The 17895-nt window shown below is 41.8% G+C and overlaps 2 protein-coding genes and 1 non-coding gene across 3 annotated transcripts; all 3 read right to left on the bottom strand.

The window, feature by feature from the left end:
- Positions 1-43: 43 nt before the first annotated feature.
- Positions 44-3532, bottom strand: LOC117832810. Its single transcript, XM_034712092.1, has 2 exons — positions 3459-3532; positions 44-3326 (listed from the first exon to the last, which is right to left on the bottom strand). The coding sequence occupies exons 1-2, from the start codon at positions 3527-3529 to the stop codon at positions 2858-2860; spliced, it is 540 nt and encodes a 179-aa protein (XP_034567983.1). The 5' UTR covers positions 3530-3532; the 3' UTR covers positions 44-2857.
- Positions 3533-7060: 3528 nt separating this feature from the next.
- Positions 7061-13476, bottom strand: LOC117832809. Its single transcript, XM_034712091.1, is given in 10 exon segments — positions 7061-8003; positions 8133-8326; positions 9187-9282; positions 10682-10829; positions 11029-11107; positions 11193-11246; positions 11374-11467; positions 11470-11880; positions 12209-12261; positions 12959-13476. Coding segments are annotated over 10 exon segments (1431 nt in total). The 5' UTR covers positions 13111-13476; the 3' UTR covers positions 7061-7853.
- Positions 12637-12710, bottom strand: trnat-agu. The gene has a single exon. It is a non-coding gene; the product is annotated as a tRNA-Thr (tRNA).
- Positions 13477-17895: the final 4419 nt, after the last annotated feature.

Below are 17895 nucleotides of genomic sequence, written 5' to 3'. Positions count from 1 at the left end.
TGAGTGAGTGACTTGAGCTACAAACCAAATCATTACAGGTCAATGTGCTCACTTACCATTTATTTTACAACAATCAAACTTTACATTTCAGTAGAAATATACAGTCGAAATATAAAATTATTATATTTACAGCACCAAATATTAAAGGGCACACAATACACATATGTAGTGTCGCTCATGGGAAAAACACACAGCATACAGCAGACAGCATGGCTATCTACTTGGTTAGGGACACATTTCCCCTGCAGCACAGAGAGGTAGACTTTCCCCTTAATTTTTTCACAAGGCAGAAGAGAAATCTATTTTCATGTCTTACAAACAAAAATCTGGTCACCTGTTATCCATTTATAGTGTCAACACAGTGGCACGATATAGCTTGAAATCTGGCAAAAACAACTATGTAACCACAAGGTACTACATAATAAATGAGTACTATGGGTGTGAAATGGCATTGACACACAAGCCAAAGTTCAGGGCAGAGTAAAATGTGTGGATGTTGTAATTGTTGTAACTTTCTCTTGACTGGATCATGTTGGTTCAGTTTTTGTCAGCTAGTAAAGGTTCAGAGAAAACTAACTTCAATCTGTTAACTTGGCATTTTCACTGCCGCTGCCAGTAATGCATGACATCCCCCAAGAATAATGCTGCTTTGTTGAGGATGGCTGATCCCAATCTAGCTGCAGGCACAGCTCCCCAGTTGCACATCAAACTGGAACCAATGACTTTCCAGCTTGCTTTTGTCTTCCACCATTACCTCCTCATTTCCCCCAAACTTCACTTTGCTTAAACTATCAACCTTTGGCAGGCATTCATAATGTGACAGAAGATGTAAATGTAATGTTAACTGCAAAAATGTTTAAGAAAGAGCTGATCCATTGCTTGTCTATTAAAGCAGGCAAGCAGGTGTAGGCTTGAAATTAGCAGGCTGGCCCTTAGGACAGTCTTTGGCACTGTGTGTTAGCTGCTACTTCTAGATGCATAGACACATTTTACTCAGCAACAATGGTCACTAATCAGGTAACCGTAATCAATAAAACAGTGATCAATGATAGCGCTCAAGGGTAAAGGACTGCTACTAAACTGCCCTTCACATGGAGACAAAAGCTCTGGACTCCTTTACATATCTATACATTCTGTACAAGCACTTACTCCTCCAACGATTTGCAGCTCTGTCTGGTGTTACATTCAGTGACAGATATTTAAGACAAGAGTAAAAAGTCATTGTGTGTCTCCTCCTGTGAGACCACACACCAACAGAAAGCACCTATACACAGACGTAGAGCCGTTGCGCAGCTCCATTCATTAATTCTCTCAGAAAGCATAAGTGTGGGAAAGGGAAACCCCGGAGCCACTTAGAGCACAAACCTTAGTCACTATTCATGAGAGAATGGCCTTGTACCCTATTTTTAACCCGACAAAGGGATTTGCCATTCACGCTGCGTCAATATTCTTTCCACTATGAGAGCAAAAATAATCTACGTTCTTTGGCACGGATGGATAACGACAAATGCCTGGACTAAGTGTGTGTGTGTCCCAACTTGTGTGTCAAATAGCCGTACACACTCTCTCAAAGGCTTTATGAAAATTAGGGAAATAAGTAGGAGCAAGTCAGAAATTGGAGGATGAAGGATAGTGTTTTGGATGGATGAGGACAGTCTTGGTGGGGTTAAGAGCGAGAGAAAACAAGGGGGAAATTCTTAGGGGTTCAAATGGAAATGGGGGAATGCAACAGAGCCTTTTTCCATGAGTGCTTGCTCAAGGCACAAAGCGGGAGGGGCCCTAGGGGAGCAGGATCAGTCAAAGTGTCCCTGCAGTGGCATGACCCTCATGCAGTGTCCTTCAATAATCCTGGCCTGCCCCATGGTGCCCCACAAAGACACTAGGCTTGATGTAAATGCTCGCATAACGACAGAAGGGCAATCAGTCAGAAAGTCAGTGCCCCCCTTCTTTGAAATGTGAAGATGAAGCTACAGAAGGCCTTTCAGAGCTTGACTAAAAGTCTCTCATGCTTGGCATGGACATTTCCAAATGTGCAAATCGTTTGTTCCTCAGTAGTGAAGTCCCAGATCCAACAATCTTGCAGTTCACCAGAATCTTCACATGTGTACAGACAACACTGTCCATTTCCCCAACAGGTCCTTTACCCCCTCCACTTCATCATCCACACAGATGCCAGTGAGATCCTGTTGGACTCAAGTTCCACTCTCCCATTGCGTAAAAAAAGCCCCCAACACATTGCTGCGGTGTCACAGGACGAGTGAATGACGCTGGCCGCTGACGTGGGTGAGCCGCTCTTTCGGATGGGTATCGAGTTGCCGTCTTTGGCCCACTTCTGGCCTCTTGGAGAGTCACCTGTCCTGGCAGAAGGAATGCTGTGACTGACGTGCCTAGTGACGCCAGCATTGACTCCAGCAGCAGCTCCGCATAGCGTGTTAGGTGTCTGTGCAGGCTTCCACTGGGGCATATGTGACTGAGGACTGCAAGGGCCATGTATCCATGCGTGTAAATATGCATGCAGTGCGCAGCGCATATTTGTGCGTCTCCTTGGAAGTTGTTTTGACACTGGACACCTGCTGTCTGATGATAAAAGAGTGAGAGGCGTTAGTGATCCCTCCTTGCCAATCCAAATGGTCCAAAGCTTACAGACTAAACAGATCCTTGGAGTCCTGTCTGTCCTTCCACTCTATGATTTCTCAGCCCAAGTTCTTCCAGGTATGAGCTGAGGCAAACTCTGTGATAAAGAATAGAGGGGATTTGGCAGTGGGAGGTGAAGTGGCAGCTTCTTTAGCTCACCCTGAGCTCCCACCCCAGGTATGTATCTGCTACCAAGTTCCTTTCATAGTTTTCTCCACGCACTTCAGAGGGGGCACTGTTCAGAGTTGAACGATCCCCCCTCTTTCTTTTTCCTTCTCTTTTTCTTGTGGACAGTCCAGCAGGCAGTGGCCATCAGCAACAGCAAAAGACCCATGACAAGCAGAACCACTGACACCACTTTAGTCTGAGGCAGGTCGTTATAGGTGTAGGTCACCCCCGTTCCTGCTACGCCAATCACCAGGGAGATGATTCCAAAAGGAAAGATGCAGCGGTACCAGGACTTCTCCATGCCACCAGTGGCCTGAGACAGGCGCTCCAGAGAAGAGAGCACCTCAGGGACCTTAGCGCCACCAGCCTCCAAAGACTGACCCTCCTGTCCTGAGCTTGTCTGGGGCTGCGTTTGGCAAGCTAAGTGGCCAGTTGTACAGCCCATCCTTATGACGTGGGCTGGCAGATCCTGAAATGAGTTTGCAGTGTTCTCCCGTTGGTTTGTGTTCGTTGTCAGCTGGAGCCTAGAGAAACAGAGAGAAATAGAGAAAGGCAGAAAAAGAGAGGGAGGAGGTCTTGATGAGACTGGAGAAATAACAGGAGAAGGCTGTAGTATGAAGATGAAGGCTTCTAAATCAGCGTTGAAATCCACTCACACTTTCCCCTTCTCTGCCTCGCTCTCAGGCTCTTTCTCTGTACAGTGCTTGCTGGTTCTCTGGCAGCACATTGTATACTCTGCTGTGAGTAGTGGAGGGGGATATATAAAGGACCACTGGAAGGGGCGGAGCAAGGGAAGAAAATGGGGAAGTCTAAATGCTCTGATTGGTCTTTGTGTGTGTGACGTCAAACTTTGAAGCATGGAGAATAGGGATAGAGGAAGCTCGGGGAGGGGGAGGGGGAGGGGGAGGGGAGTGAACTGCTCCCTCTTTTCTCCATCTCCCCATCACTGCCTCTCAACTGCAGTCTTTTTTATTTTCCTGCAGAAAGCCTCCCCTTGGGAATACGTAAACCAATTGCTGACTGGAAATCAGAAGAGAGAGGGGAATCCCTCATCACATTAGACTGGAAAGCTTTTCCCACCATCCTCACCCTCTGCTCCAACAGCACAGATGTGTCACCTCCATGTGACAATTATACAGTAATGGTGTTTCTATTGCACACCATCCTTTTTTGTAGAGACATCAGCAGCTCACAGAAATCCACCGACCACCTACACACTCCATTTAAATGCATGCAGGCACCTGAGAACACTGATTTGTAGGAGGATATCAAATACACTGCACTCCTGTTATAAGAGTGTAAATACTGTCATGAGCATGCCCACACGTGACAGAAAGACACTCATGAAATCCAAAAAGCAGCCCCCACTCATTTCTCACCCACCCACCCACCCATCCACACACACACACACACACACACACACACACACACACACACACACACACACACACACACACACACACACACACACGCACACACACACACACACACACACACACACACACACACATACACACTGATGGTGCCCGTCCTTTCTGAATGGAATGCAACCTACTAGCAGTGAATCCCCCGCTTTAGTGCTCCCTCTCATCCATGAAAAGAAAAATCAATGCGGACAGCTCTCCTCCTCTAAACTTGCTAATATCACTCCCTCGCATCTTAAGAGCTAGGTGGACAATAAATGTGTGTGCACTGCTGAATATCTGTGTTTCTTCATCTGGAGGCGTTACAGGATGTACTATAGCGTTGTGTGTTGTGTTGTGTTACTCTGTACATCCAAGATTTTAAAAATTAAGCGGGAACTTTAGAAGAACCCATGCAGTGTGCAGTTGAACATCTTGGGAAATTTTAAAGCTAAATTTGATCATAAACTTTTGTGTATTGTATTGTACAAGTGTACTTAAGTATATCCGTGTCAATGCATCAGACTCAGCACAGGTCTACAATAATCTAAACCTTTGCAGGTATAAAAAAACAGCATGTTACTGTACCTTAACTTCTACAGGGAAGAACAGTGAGTAAGCAGCAACCACTAATATGTAATTATGGGTTAAAAAGAAACGTCCATGCATCTGTAAAAACCCAGCATGACTTCAGCTTAGCAACAGGTTCTCTCCTCATAATAAGGTAAAAGGATTGCTGCTCTTTCATTCTCACAAGGCACACATTATCATATTAAGAGATGCCTAATATTCCCTTTTAAAAATCAAACACGCCTCCCTCTCGACATGACAACTGCTTTGCAGCTTAGGGACTGTTATTTTTTGCCTACGCTGGAAAATAAAATCTGGGGGAGGAAGAATTAAAATTCTCTTATAGAGCTCAACATGCTAGATAAACAGAGTTTTAGACGAGAAAAGAGAGACAGGAAAGAATGTGTTAATAAGAGGTGGGGTCCAGGAGAAAAGAGATGTTAATAAGCAGTGAGTATTTAAAACAGAGAAGTGGATTCTTGGTAGCACTGTTTGGTTTCTGTGGATTTCCACTTGGACTCACAGTCTACTGTGGACTCTGGCTACAAAAGGTAAAAAAGAAAGAGTAAAACAAGTTCACAAGTAGAAAGGCATTTGTGCCGCAAAGAGAGGACTTTTCATCTCCCTGTGACACACAGCAATGCTGACATGGGAAAGAAAAAGCAGCCCGTCCATGGAAAGAAAAAAAAATCCTTGGATCTTCCATTATGTGACAAATAGAGGCGTGAGAAAAACGGTACAAAGGCGTGAGACCTGGTTAACCTGGGCAGGGCCAGGGCCATGTTGGTGGGAGTGGATGAAATCTGCCAGAGACGGTCAGAGCCAGGCAGCAGCTGATGTATGCAGGTCACAGGAAGGCTGAATTGCGTAGGCGACACTCCCACTGGGACGATTGTGTAGTGTTGACTTGATCTCAAGGATGCTCCCCTGCCTCCTCCTCCTCCCTTTACACACTCTAATCCAAGAGTGTATGAGAAAAGAAGCTTGCAGCACGCTTCTAATCTCACAGAGATGATATGCTTGAATAATAGAGATCTCTCAAACATTTGAGTGTTTTTCTGATTTAACCCCAGGGCATTTTCTCCAACCACTCTGCTCCTGTTGTTTTGTACACAGCTACCAATGTGAAGCTGAAATAGTCCTTCTATAACCCCTTCATTACTCTCCCAGGGGAACATGCCATTTCTAGCTTGAAGCATGCAAAGGGTCAGACTCCTATAGCATCATCTTTGTGACTCAGCCAGCTTTGGGTGCGCATGTCCCCACGTTTGTGTGGAGAAGAGGTTTGGTGCAGCAGGGATCAAACACCCACGTCCTGCTGTGTGAACCCAGCGCCACCTGTCGCCCAGTCTGGCAGAGTACGTGCCATCCGCACGTCATCTGTGGGCAAAGGCCTTTTAGGCTTCTCCAAGCCCTTCTACAACTCACATACGCTTTCACATCACATATATGTGACTTGGAAAAAAACAAGATTAACAGTTCCCTCTGATCACAGAGGCATATATCAGCCCCATACGTGTGATCTCTCATTCAGCGTATGCCAGATGATAAAAGCCCAGAGGGAATATCAAACACATCATATGGAGAAACAGCGTGCTAATGTATGGATTTTCCCTCTTTTTCCTTTACTTTTTTCTTCCTCATTCTTGTTTCATGTTAAGCCCACACACGCTACAATGAAACACTCACACTGTGAGCTTTCAGAACTTCTGATTTCACTGACAGCAGGAGGACACTGGTTCACATGGAGGACAAGCATGGATTCATAGCCTCCCTGCTGCTTCCAGTGAAAAACAGATTAAAAATATGACGAAACATTGCCTTTGTTCCTTAGAATCACTTAAAGCCACAGACAAGCAGCCACAAAAAACACTTATTGGTAACCATGACTTTTCATATTTGATGAAAAAGTCATGCTTCTTCATGTATTTTAACACCAACGATTTAACCCAACCAAAAATGTTTACATTTCCTCAAATTGATTTTCATTAGTCACCTGCTGCTGTTTACTGTGGTCACTTGTTCTGTTGGTTGAGTGCCACCTGTTGGTGAAGTCAGTGTTTTGAGAGCTTCAGACGTCAGGGTTGTTACAGCACAACTGTCATTTATCTGCAACAGATCATTAAACTAGTATAGAAATAAGAAAAGCTGTGGACACATTTACATATTTATGGGAAGGCTGACTGGAGTTACACACTTTTACTGTGTTATCACTTGAAATTGTGGGATTTTATGCAGATGTATGTCATTTATAAATGAATTGTCAGTGAAAACATGTCCCAAGATTTGGGTGAAAAGTTGGATTTTTAATTAATAAAAATGCAAACATTTTCTTAATTTCACAATTTTCACAGGAAACCATTTCACAAATATGTACCAACAGCATGCTACAGTCAGAATGGAGAAATGCTTGATCGACGTTTAAAAAATCCCACACAGGTTATTAGACAGTTTAAATAAATAGCATTCTGTCACAATAGCCACAGCATTCTGAAACAATTACTTATCACAAATTCATCTTGATTTGGATGAATAGAAACTAACCAGTTTATTCAATTCGCATATTCAGTCCATACTCAGTTTCCCTTTTATTGTTGTTGCTACTTTATTTATATTCATATTACTAATGTTGTTAATATCACCATTTACCTCCTTTATTACTTGGAATACATATTCTCTATTGAAATCATACAGAGATCTATTTTGAGGTGGGGTGGGTGTCTCCATACCTTCTTTTATTTATTATGTTGTTTGTTTTGCTCTATGATATGCCTTGTCCTATCTTATACAGCTGATATTTCATCGTGCAGCATATCTTTGAAAACAATAAAAATGAAATCCCACAAAATACACATACTCAGTTCAGATTAAATTTAAAGGTCTCTCAGAATTCACAATATTCATGTTGTGTTGAAGGTGACAGGGGGGTCGGAGACTGGGTTGGAGACTGCACAATGTTGCGCTGGATTGCATTTACTTAGAAGTGTTTGTAATATCTTATTTCTCTTCTCTGTGCAAATGGAAGCAGAAGCAGCACTTAGTAAACTGTAAGTAAACTAGTAAACTGGTGAATCAATGTCAGTCAGGCTCCGAGTCGAGCACTATTGAAGGGAAACGCTCCCCTCCCTCCCCCAGCAGGGAGTACATGTCTCTTAGCATGCTGATGTTTGGACATCCAGGCCCAGGTACTGTGGACAATAGCCGAGGGTTTATAGTGTCCAACAGACCCTGTCACATAGAAAAGTAGACTTAAGCACATCATTCCATTGTAGTCACAACTTTTTTTAAAGGAACAGTCACGCATTTAGGTATCTGCAACGGTTATTTCATCAGACAGTTAAAGCACACATCTCTTACCTGCTCTAGTTTAATGTCTTGTTGTAGCAGAGCAACTCTGATTCTCAGCTGCTCCAACTCTTTGAGCTCAGCCTCTGATGTGTAGGTTACAGTCAGGGGCAGGGGTGCAATTATCACATCTCCCAACACACCATTTGCCCCAGTGGGGCAAAGACAACCTCCCTCCGGCCTCCATCGATCCCATGCTTCCCACTCTGATGGAAAACGGTTATTTTTAGAGCGTGAGCGTGAGCTACCGTACCCTAAAACGTTTTCCTGCTCTGCTGCCTCAGCTTTAAATAGCTAGGACCTTGCCTAGCCACGTCAGGAAAGACAGCTTTAAACCCCATCGTCACAGGGCGGGGGATATGTCGAGGCAAAGGAAAGTACTGATCTGGCACTGAGGTGTCACTGCAGCTCTGTTTTCATTTTCCATGCGCTGAGACGGAGAGGCTGCATTAGCTCGTTAGCGCGCCACATTCATCACAATCATTTTTAAAATGCTGTTAAAACTCAACAAACAATTTATTCCCATCTGAAAAGCAACGTACTCTGAAATGAAACACTTGTTGAGCTGTGGATGTGAGAAGTAAGATGGGATGTAACTGTCATAAAAATGTGAAGACTGGGAACGGGGCTACAAAAGACCGGATTGTTTTCTCTCACACTGGATTTAGCAACATACTTGAGCTGCACTGGAGCTAGAAGTGGTAAACATAAACAAAACGCTCTACTGTCATTTGAGTGGTTTGAATGGAAAATCTCTAGGCATTCAGTTTCATTATAATTCTATCATTGGAGGCAATGGAAATAATACCCTGTTACATACTGTAGGTACTAAGTGAGTGATACCTCGACACCCAGACATCTTAATTCAAACACGGCTGAGTCCAAAATGGGGTCGTGATTTCTCACATGGTATCTTCTTCATAAAGCAAGTCTTAACTGCTGAATAGAAACCATTTCATTATGTAATTATTATTACTTTCTTTGCTTATTACCACATATAATTTTTTCATTTGTCTAGTCGAAAATTGTTTACAACTCAAAGTAAAGTTATGGTGAAGCTGGGTACCTTTTTTTGTTTGGTCTGCACAATTGTGGAGCTCTGCTGCTGTCATCTGCATCTGTTCCTGAGGAAGACTGGAGACATACTTCTTTCTCTTATCACCTGTTTTCAAATAGACAACAAAAAAAACATTGACAACATTTTCACAGGAGATTAGGGATTGGAATGGATAGCCGGTTCCAGATGAGGCACTATTCCAACTAGTTCACACCATCAACAGTGTTTGCCATGATGCTTAATGGTTTCCTTATCCATGCCCTACACTTAGTTCCGTGTGCCTTGCAAAACAATGACCTGACGCATCGCGAGAGGCAGTCAGCGCAACAACAACCAAGGAGTCGAGGAAGTAATCATGGTGGACAGGTGACAGAAGTTGTCGAAAGTGTGGCTTTACTCAAATTGTTTGTGCCTGTTGCTGTCCTATTTCAAGCAAGGGTGGAAACCATAGACTGTATAAATAATGGACGTAGTATCTGTGACGTCACCCATCTGTTTCTGAAGCGCTGTTTTGAAGCCAATCGTCGGCAGGAGCCATATTGGAAATGTTGAATGTAAAGAGGCAGGCCTTTAGCCTCCTAGCCAACAGCTACAGTGTTCCCGCCTGTCAACCAAGTCAGCTCTGCCTCTCATAATGGAAAACTCGTAATCATAATATCTTCGAAATTGCTGTGTACAGTGTGTGCCGATCGAGAAATAATCGAGAAATAAGCAATCCAAACTACAGTACTACATTTATGTACCAGCCTGTAAACATGTTTATATTTGTTGTAAAGATCGGCTTTTTTGAATTTGTGTGTATGTGGTTTCCGGTACTTCCAGAGCCAACCTCAAGCGGACACTCCATGAACTGCAGTTTTTAACACTTCCGCATTGGCTCCAATTCTCGCGGCCGGAGGTTGCCACTTGGCGGAAACACCAGCAACGAGTTGAACCACTTGTCAACACAGTATGGCATTCAATATCAGGAATGCCATGTGTTTGACGCTCTACAGAAGTTTTCAATAGCTGTTGAAATTACGACAACCAAACATGCATTTAGGTGAAAGTCACAAGTTAACAGGGTCAACTCTTTAGATTGAAACACCGGTCAACAAGTGCTCCCTCATCTCAGCAGAGCAGTGGAGATACATATATCCTAACCTATGTTAATATTAGCACAAAGCTTGAATGCTGTGCAAATCCACATGAACTGATGAGGGACTCCATAATGAATTGGTATCAATAAAATTGTATCAAGTCCCATCCCTACTGGAGATAAGTGCAAATTAGTCTCATATCTGCATTCATTATGATGACTGTTCATTCAGCATCTTGACATAGAGAAAGGTTGAACATTCATAAACATTCAAAATAACTCTCACAAAGTCACTCCCTACCAACACCACGTGAAGATTCCTCCCAAACTATCATTTGCACACCCACACACTTGTTTCATCAATCTTCTTCTTTCTTCAAAATTCCCCCAGTCCTAAATGTATGTTATTGTGTCATGGGTATTTACCCAAATCTGTTGTTGCTGCTTCAGGGGTCTGTTTGGCCTGAATCTCCTTCATATAGCATTGCTGGGTCAGTTCAAGCCCTTGGTGTGTCAGTCTGTTGAGCCGAGCCCTGGTCTGATCTGGGCAGCTGCGTGGCCAGTCCTCGGGGAACTAGAGAGAGGTCAGAAAGACAGGGTCAAGGACAGCATGCTGGGTACAAGACTGTGAAAAATGAAAGTGTGACAATTGAAATTTTTTCATAGTTGGGCAATGGAAATCAGTGGAAAGCCTTCTCCAAATTCAACATTACACAGCATGGAAAACATGTGTGAGGCTTTCCAATGGGCTTTACTAGGAAAAGGAAGGATACCGTAGCTCTCATTCTCTCCATGAAGTGACTCCTCCCAGGCACAGGTTTCCTCTGTACAGCTGTAACTTTGTCCCACAACCTAAAGATAATGTAGAAAATGAAACTCAGTGCTCAAAGAGACGCTTTAGAATCAGTTGCAGAGTTAACAGACTCCTTTAAGCCACCTGTTTTGTTTGCCCCGTAGGGACTTCCACTTTGCAGCTTGATCACAAGCTATCCTACAAAAGAAGCAAAAGTACAAAGAAAGATTACAACGGTACAGAAAACAAAAGTGTGTCAATAAACATTTCTGTGAAACAAAAAAGAAAACAAAAGTGCAAAGTATGGTTTTTGTCATGGTCATACCAATTCTGTGGTGGCATCCTGGGAGTTATAGACTCCCCTGTATGTGAAACAGACACTGTGTCATTTGAAGAGGGAGTGGACATGGCTTCAGCTTGCCAATGTTGCTGCCACTCAGCACGTTGCTTATAGTTTGTTTTTTATAGGGGAGAGACGAAGTATTTAACTGACCCTGACAAAGAGAGCCAGACGCTGTGGCACCTTGCTGCAATTGCCTCGATGCCTTGCTTGTGGACAGTGACATGCCAGGCTTTTTGTACTCTTTCCTGTCAAGACTGGCAGATTTAGAGGTTGATCTGGTGGTTTGATTTACTTTGGAGGCTGCAGATGTCTGCTTTCTCTCCTTAAATGTGACAACAGTAGTGGCTGGTTCCTTTAGATGTGCGGGTACTTGGTTTCTGTTGGAGTCCTTTTTAGACGATCCAGTGCCAGTGCGGACCTGAAGGGCTTTTTCCAGGGCTCTCTCCAGCAATTCTATGTCTTCTCTCTCCCCTGGTGAGGTATCTGTGTCTGAAGATAGCAGTGTGCAAAAATGCAGTTACATCCTTGATACTTCGATATTTAGCATTTAACTTGAATGTTCCTTCAGAAACATCATCCCCAGGCCACATTAGCACACAGACTTAAACAAGACAGTAGGAAGAACACTCCCAATTCATTTACAACATTCAGAAGTAGTACAACTAAAAAAGACCTGGGAGGCATCAAACAAAAAAAGGTGAACTACTAAAAAAGGAGAAGTCAGATTATTGCATTTCTGTTCTTATCGCTATACCCATAGCTGCATTATCCGAAAAAAACACCCACAAATTAAACTTGTTAATACTTATTTGTTTACCAGGAGCAACATCCTCTGCACAGACTGACTCCTCCATGTTTGGTTGTGGTGTTCTGCAAAGAATACATGTCACATGAATAAACTTTAAAATAACCAAGAGCATCACAATTACACAAAAAGTGACACAGTAATGTTTAATAATACATTCATTTTCAAAATCTGTGAAATTTTCATTTATAAATTTAAGTTGCACTATTGTATTAAAGTGCAGTGGGATTTTTCATTTTCCTGCTAATGAAGACCAAGTTCTACAATCAAGATACATTCTGCCATTGAATGAAAGAACATGCTGTCTGTTTTTGAGGCTAATGTTATTTGTGCCATGCATGTGATCATACATTTTCCTGTGCTGGAAAATGAAAATTATATTTAAATAGCACCTCACATAAAGGTCCTGCAACTTTGGTAACTAAGAAATGCTAACAAAAAGGCACTGCTGGGATTCGAACCCAGGATCTCCTGTTTACTAGACAGGCGCTTTAACCAACTAAGCCACAGCGCCGGATGGGGGCCATGTGGTACTGATACACAACTTAATCATACGGATTTAAAGCACGGCATAGCCCAAAAACAAGTTTTCAAGCAAATTTATGTGACAGCAAATACTAGCAGTATGTAATAATTCATTTCTCGTGTAGTTCTTGGTCCATAACATGTAACAATATCCCATTAACAAGACACGATTGACCCAAATGAATAATGATAACTTCACCGTAGAAACAGCCTCAACAGCTCGTGTACAGTACTTACAGGGTCTGCAATAACTCTCTGTAGAGTTGAATGGTGTTATTGATCTTCGCTTGTTCGGCTTTGCAGAACTTGATACTTTGCTCGACTACAGACAGCAGGGACATGCTTACGTGTGGTGCTGGAAGTCGCACCGCCATTACAACTTCTAACATGCAGTACAACTCGTGTTATAAACAATTAGTTAACGTGAACATAAGTTTAAAACGATGACAATTTTCCACAAATACGCAGTGAGTTGAGCTGGTTGGCATATTCGTTTTAAAATATCCTTTTCGTGCTGACCCGCGAAACACAATTTAACGGATGCGGAAGTCACATTTCCCCTTTCTGGTAAAAATAAAATAAAAAGGTCACTGTAGAGCAGTGACGTGAGGGTATACGTGAATTTAGCATCGAACAGAAACACGTCTAAAATGGGTCAGCAAAGTACTACCGTATCTGATGAGTTAATTAGCTTAACAAGATTGAAAATGTTTTAACTTATCACCACTGCAGTTCTTACTTCTCGCGAGAATTGTCATCGCTACCAAGGACGCTGCTTTCCTGCTTCATGTTGCCACCATGGACTGTGCTATATTTACACATTATGCACAACATGGCCTAAAGAAAAAACAGATTAAGCCGTTAAATCTTATTAAATGTCATCAAGTATAATTTTAAAATCCTTTATAAACATGCACTTATGAGAGAAAGGAATCACTAAACCTTGACGTGATAATCAGATTAAAAGGAAAGAAAAAGGGCTTAGTTTTTTTGTTCTGTAGCCTTTGTGTATCTACTAAAGAGAGACTGTGAAACATTTGAGAGTAAATGTTTCATAGCCTTTGTGTATTTCCCTCTTTCTTAACCTAATTATTTTTTGGCTATGTTTGCTACCAGGAAAAGCCAATACCCAGCATGTTGTGCACATGAGTTTAGTTTCCATACAGTAGGTCAGAGCCTCCTGTTGTCTATGCGCAGGCAAAAGAATGGCATCAGATATGCCTTTGTTGTGCCATTATCTGGAGTGACATCAAGCAGCAATGCGATAGATTCCATAACATTTATCAGTTTTATTCTGAATTTTCTATAATGTGTGACCTAACTGTAACCTCTGTTTTCATGTTTATTAAGAGACAAATGGAAGAATTTATGATTATTTTACATGAAATGTCTCACAACTTTGTTATGAAGCACAGTTGTGATGAAGAACATGATGATGATTATATTACCTTCCGCTGTGCCAGATCCCAGATATTGTGCAGTAGCTTACTGGTACATCAAACTGGAACAATACCCCATCAATAATATTAATACATCAATTTTTGTGCTGTACATGTTTTGTCCCAGATTAGATAGGGCCAAACTATGTTTGCAGGAATCCAGTAATAGCTATTATGAGGATCAGTTATTTAAACTGCTTTGTCTATACCTGAGATAGGTGTAGCATTTTATCAGTAAGTAATGATACCTAGGATAGCTACAAAGGAACCATTTCAACTATTTTCTTACTGTCAAAAGCCTGAATATCTTTTTTCAACATGACAATCTGCTTTTGAATTAGTCTTGCTTATCTGAGTCTGGATGGCCTCACTTTTATTGGAACATTTTCTTTTCTTTTCTATTTTCATCTAAAATTAATCTGATTCATAAACCTTCAACACTCCAGACAATTTGACGTGCAGCAGAAAGCCAAAGTGGAACAAATTACATAAACAATCTTGCAGTCCATTGTAATGCGAATTAGACACAGGTGATATTGCTTTGTTCCAACTGTATAACAGGCTAAAAAAAATTTCTTTTTGATAGTTATTTTGAATTCTTATCGATGTAAAACAGATATGGAGATTTGTTCTGAGGTTATTTGAGCAACAATTTCCATTGTGCTGAGCTGTTGCGAAGACTGCTGACCTCATGCTGCATTTCTTTTAACGTGAGTTTATTCAAGCTTTACCTTTAATAGTTGACATTTGTCAAGGCCTTGATAATTCTGAATCACACAAGGGTACCCTCAACATATCAGAATACTAAACAAAACAAAATGCCTGCATAATGAAGTAAAAAGATAATTTGCTGAGCATGTATCTCAATTCTGAAGTGTCGTTTTAATCTCTTAAATGTAAAATAAGAAACCAAGACGAATAAACTGAGTTTGCCTTGTTCCGTCTGAGTTTTTTTTTACCATAGCCCCCCCCCCCCCCCCCCCCCCCCCCCTTTATTATTGAACAGCACTGATGCCACAGAAGCATCTCCAAAAACATTTTAATGTAATGGCAACAGCTTGCTGGCACCATTGGAGACAAGTGAATCATCATGTTAGCTCACCCCCCTCAATCAGCCTCCTGTGGCTTAGTAGCAGAGCAAGAGGAGGTACTCAGCTGCCCCGCCAACCAAGCATCTGACACTGCAGTAGGCTGCCAGACAATAATGACAGGCTCTGACAGTCACACATACACACACATGCAATTTCCCTCTCTCCATATGCATACACAGACAGACAAATTCGTCACACGCAGAGATCAAACAGGCTGACAAATACATCCTAAAAACAATCATACACTGATGGATAAATCTGCTCATGTCCAAACAACCATCTCATACGCATTTCATAAACAACACGCATGAATCACGCGGCAAAAACACCTGCAAAAATCATGACAAACTCCTGTTTAAGCATTTACTGCAATTGCACAGCTTTTTCTGTAAACATTGTAGACTGTCAGCCTGTTTTAAATCAGATGCTTAACACCTCACTTTGTCTGCACTGTCATCTTTCAATGACAAATTGGTATTAATAAAATCGTATTAAGTCCCATCCCTATCCAGGAGATTAGTACTAATTAGTCTCATATCTGCATTTAATGTAACGGTTCAAAATTTCAGCTGTTCATTCAGCATCTTGAGCCGGACTGGCATAGAGAAAGGTTCAACATTCATAAAACATTCAAAATAACTCTCATAAAGTCACTCCCTGCCAACACCTCATGCATATTCCTTACACCAATCATATTTCATGACCTTAAGATTACAAGTAGCTTAAACTTGTTATTAATTGGCTTAAAAATCACAAAAAATTGCAAGTATATGTTGTGTATGAGCCTTGTGTTGACAGATGTGTCTGCTGAGGTTTCCATGAGCAACAGAGTCTGTCCGTTAGAGCTTCAGATTTGTTGATGTTGTGCTCAGGTAGCCCTGTGGAAAGGAGATTAGTGAGGGCAGACTGACCCTGGGTCACTTTATATTCCTCTAAAAAGGACCAGGTTGCCACAATAATGACATGATTATCCTGAATCAAACATAATTGCACAGTTTTGTTTGGTGCTTGAAAAAGAGCAACACATTTCCAGTAATTCCAGGGAGGCCGTAAAGAGCAGGAGGTGGTCATTTTATGGGATAACAAAGAGTAAGACAAATGATCACAGAGTAAATATTAAGGCTTTAAGACTTTAAGATTACATTTCTGAGATAAAATCGATGTTCAAAATTTAACACAAAAAAACAAAATTATGGATTCCCTTTCGAGAATATGAAGGGCAAAACACAACATTACAGAAAACACATTACAGAAAACACAAGAACAATTAAGAAAACAAAATAACATTTTTACAAAAAAAGACGACATTACAGAAAACACAAGAACAATTCGGAAAACACAACATTTCACAAAACAGGACATTACAGAAAACACAACATCATGTCGCCTATCCTCAACACCACAGGGCTGCTTCAATTAACTTACCTTTGTAGGTCTTTTCATTAAACCCAGGATCCTTACATAGAAAGGCAGCAGTTATATCCACAACACCACAGAGCTGCCTGACAGTGATTGCATTTTTCGGTCTTTTCATTCCACCAATTTGTTTTAGTTGTTTAAAAGAATAGCTCAACCACATTGAGGAAACTGTTTTGTTTTAATCTCACATTTGAAGCCACTAGTGGGATTTGAACCCCACCCCCTGAAACTGTTTCTTTTTCATCTCACATTTGAAGCTCCTATAATAATAATAATTCATAGGATTTATATAGCGCTTTTCTTAATACTCAAAGTCGCTATGGGATTTGAACTCGAACCATCAGACTGTACAGCAACAGTCATGTTTTGTGACATGAGGGGAGTTCAGTCAAAGCTGAGGAAATGTGTGTGCTGAGATCTATAATTGTGTATTCAAACGGTTTTGCTGGATTTACCTGCTCTGATGGAAGGTCACCCATGATTTGCTTACACTTCCTTGCTCTGGCTTTTCTGCATGTCACACAGCTGTCAAGAACTTTTTGGGCCAATCTCTGGACTCTCACTACCCAGGCCTTTTCCCTCATCCGTAACAGCGTTCCGGCTATTTCCTCATGGTTTGAGCTGTGGGCCTCCTAAGCAAGAAGTGTGGATATCCATGACTCGTAAGGTAGGATTGGTACTGCTGTTTTGTCCTCATTGAAGATCTGAATCCTTCCTCCACATACCAAGACCCCTGATTTATTCTCCTTATACACAGCATGTGAACCGAAGAGTGGAGAATATCATTGTGGTAACTATCAGCCTGGAGGGAAGGATATGACTCTGATTGAGGAGAAAGAGCTGAAAATCATTAAATGAGGCCTTACCTATGTGCAGGCAGATGCTCACAGTAACACTCCACATTGGGACACAAAAAAATCCTTGGATTGTGGATCCAACCTCTTTCCAAAAAAACAGCATTGGAGTAGAGGCCACTTTCCTTAGGACTTGAAATTCTACTCCATTCCATTCCGTTCCATTCTACTCCATTCCATTCCGTTCCATTCTACTCCATTCCATTCAATTCCACTCCATTCCACTCCATTCCACTCCATTCCATTCCCTTACACTCCATTCCATTTAATTCCACTCCATTCCATTCCCTTCCACTCCATTCCATTTAATTCCACTCCACTCCACTCCATTCCATTCCATCCCGTTTCATTCTAATCCATTCCATTCCTTT

The sequence above is a fragment of the Notolabrus celidotus genome, chromosome 20 (assembly GCF_009762535.1).
Source record: "Notolabrus celidotus isolate fNotCel1 chromosome 20, fNotCel1.pri, whole genome shotgun sequence".
Classification (NCBI taxonomy): Eukaryota; Metazoa; Chordata; class Actinopteri; order Labriformes; family Labridae; genus Notolabrus; species Notolabrus celidotus.
The sequence above is the reverse complement of the archived record's forward strand: the minus strand, read 5'-3'. Positions and strand labels throughout refer to the sequence as shown.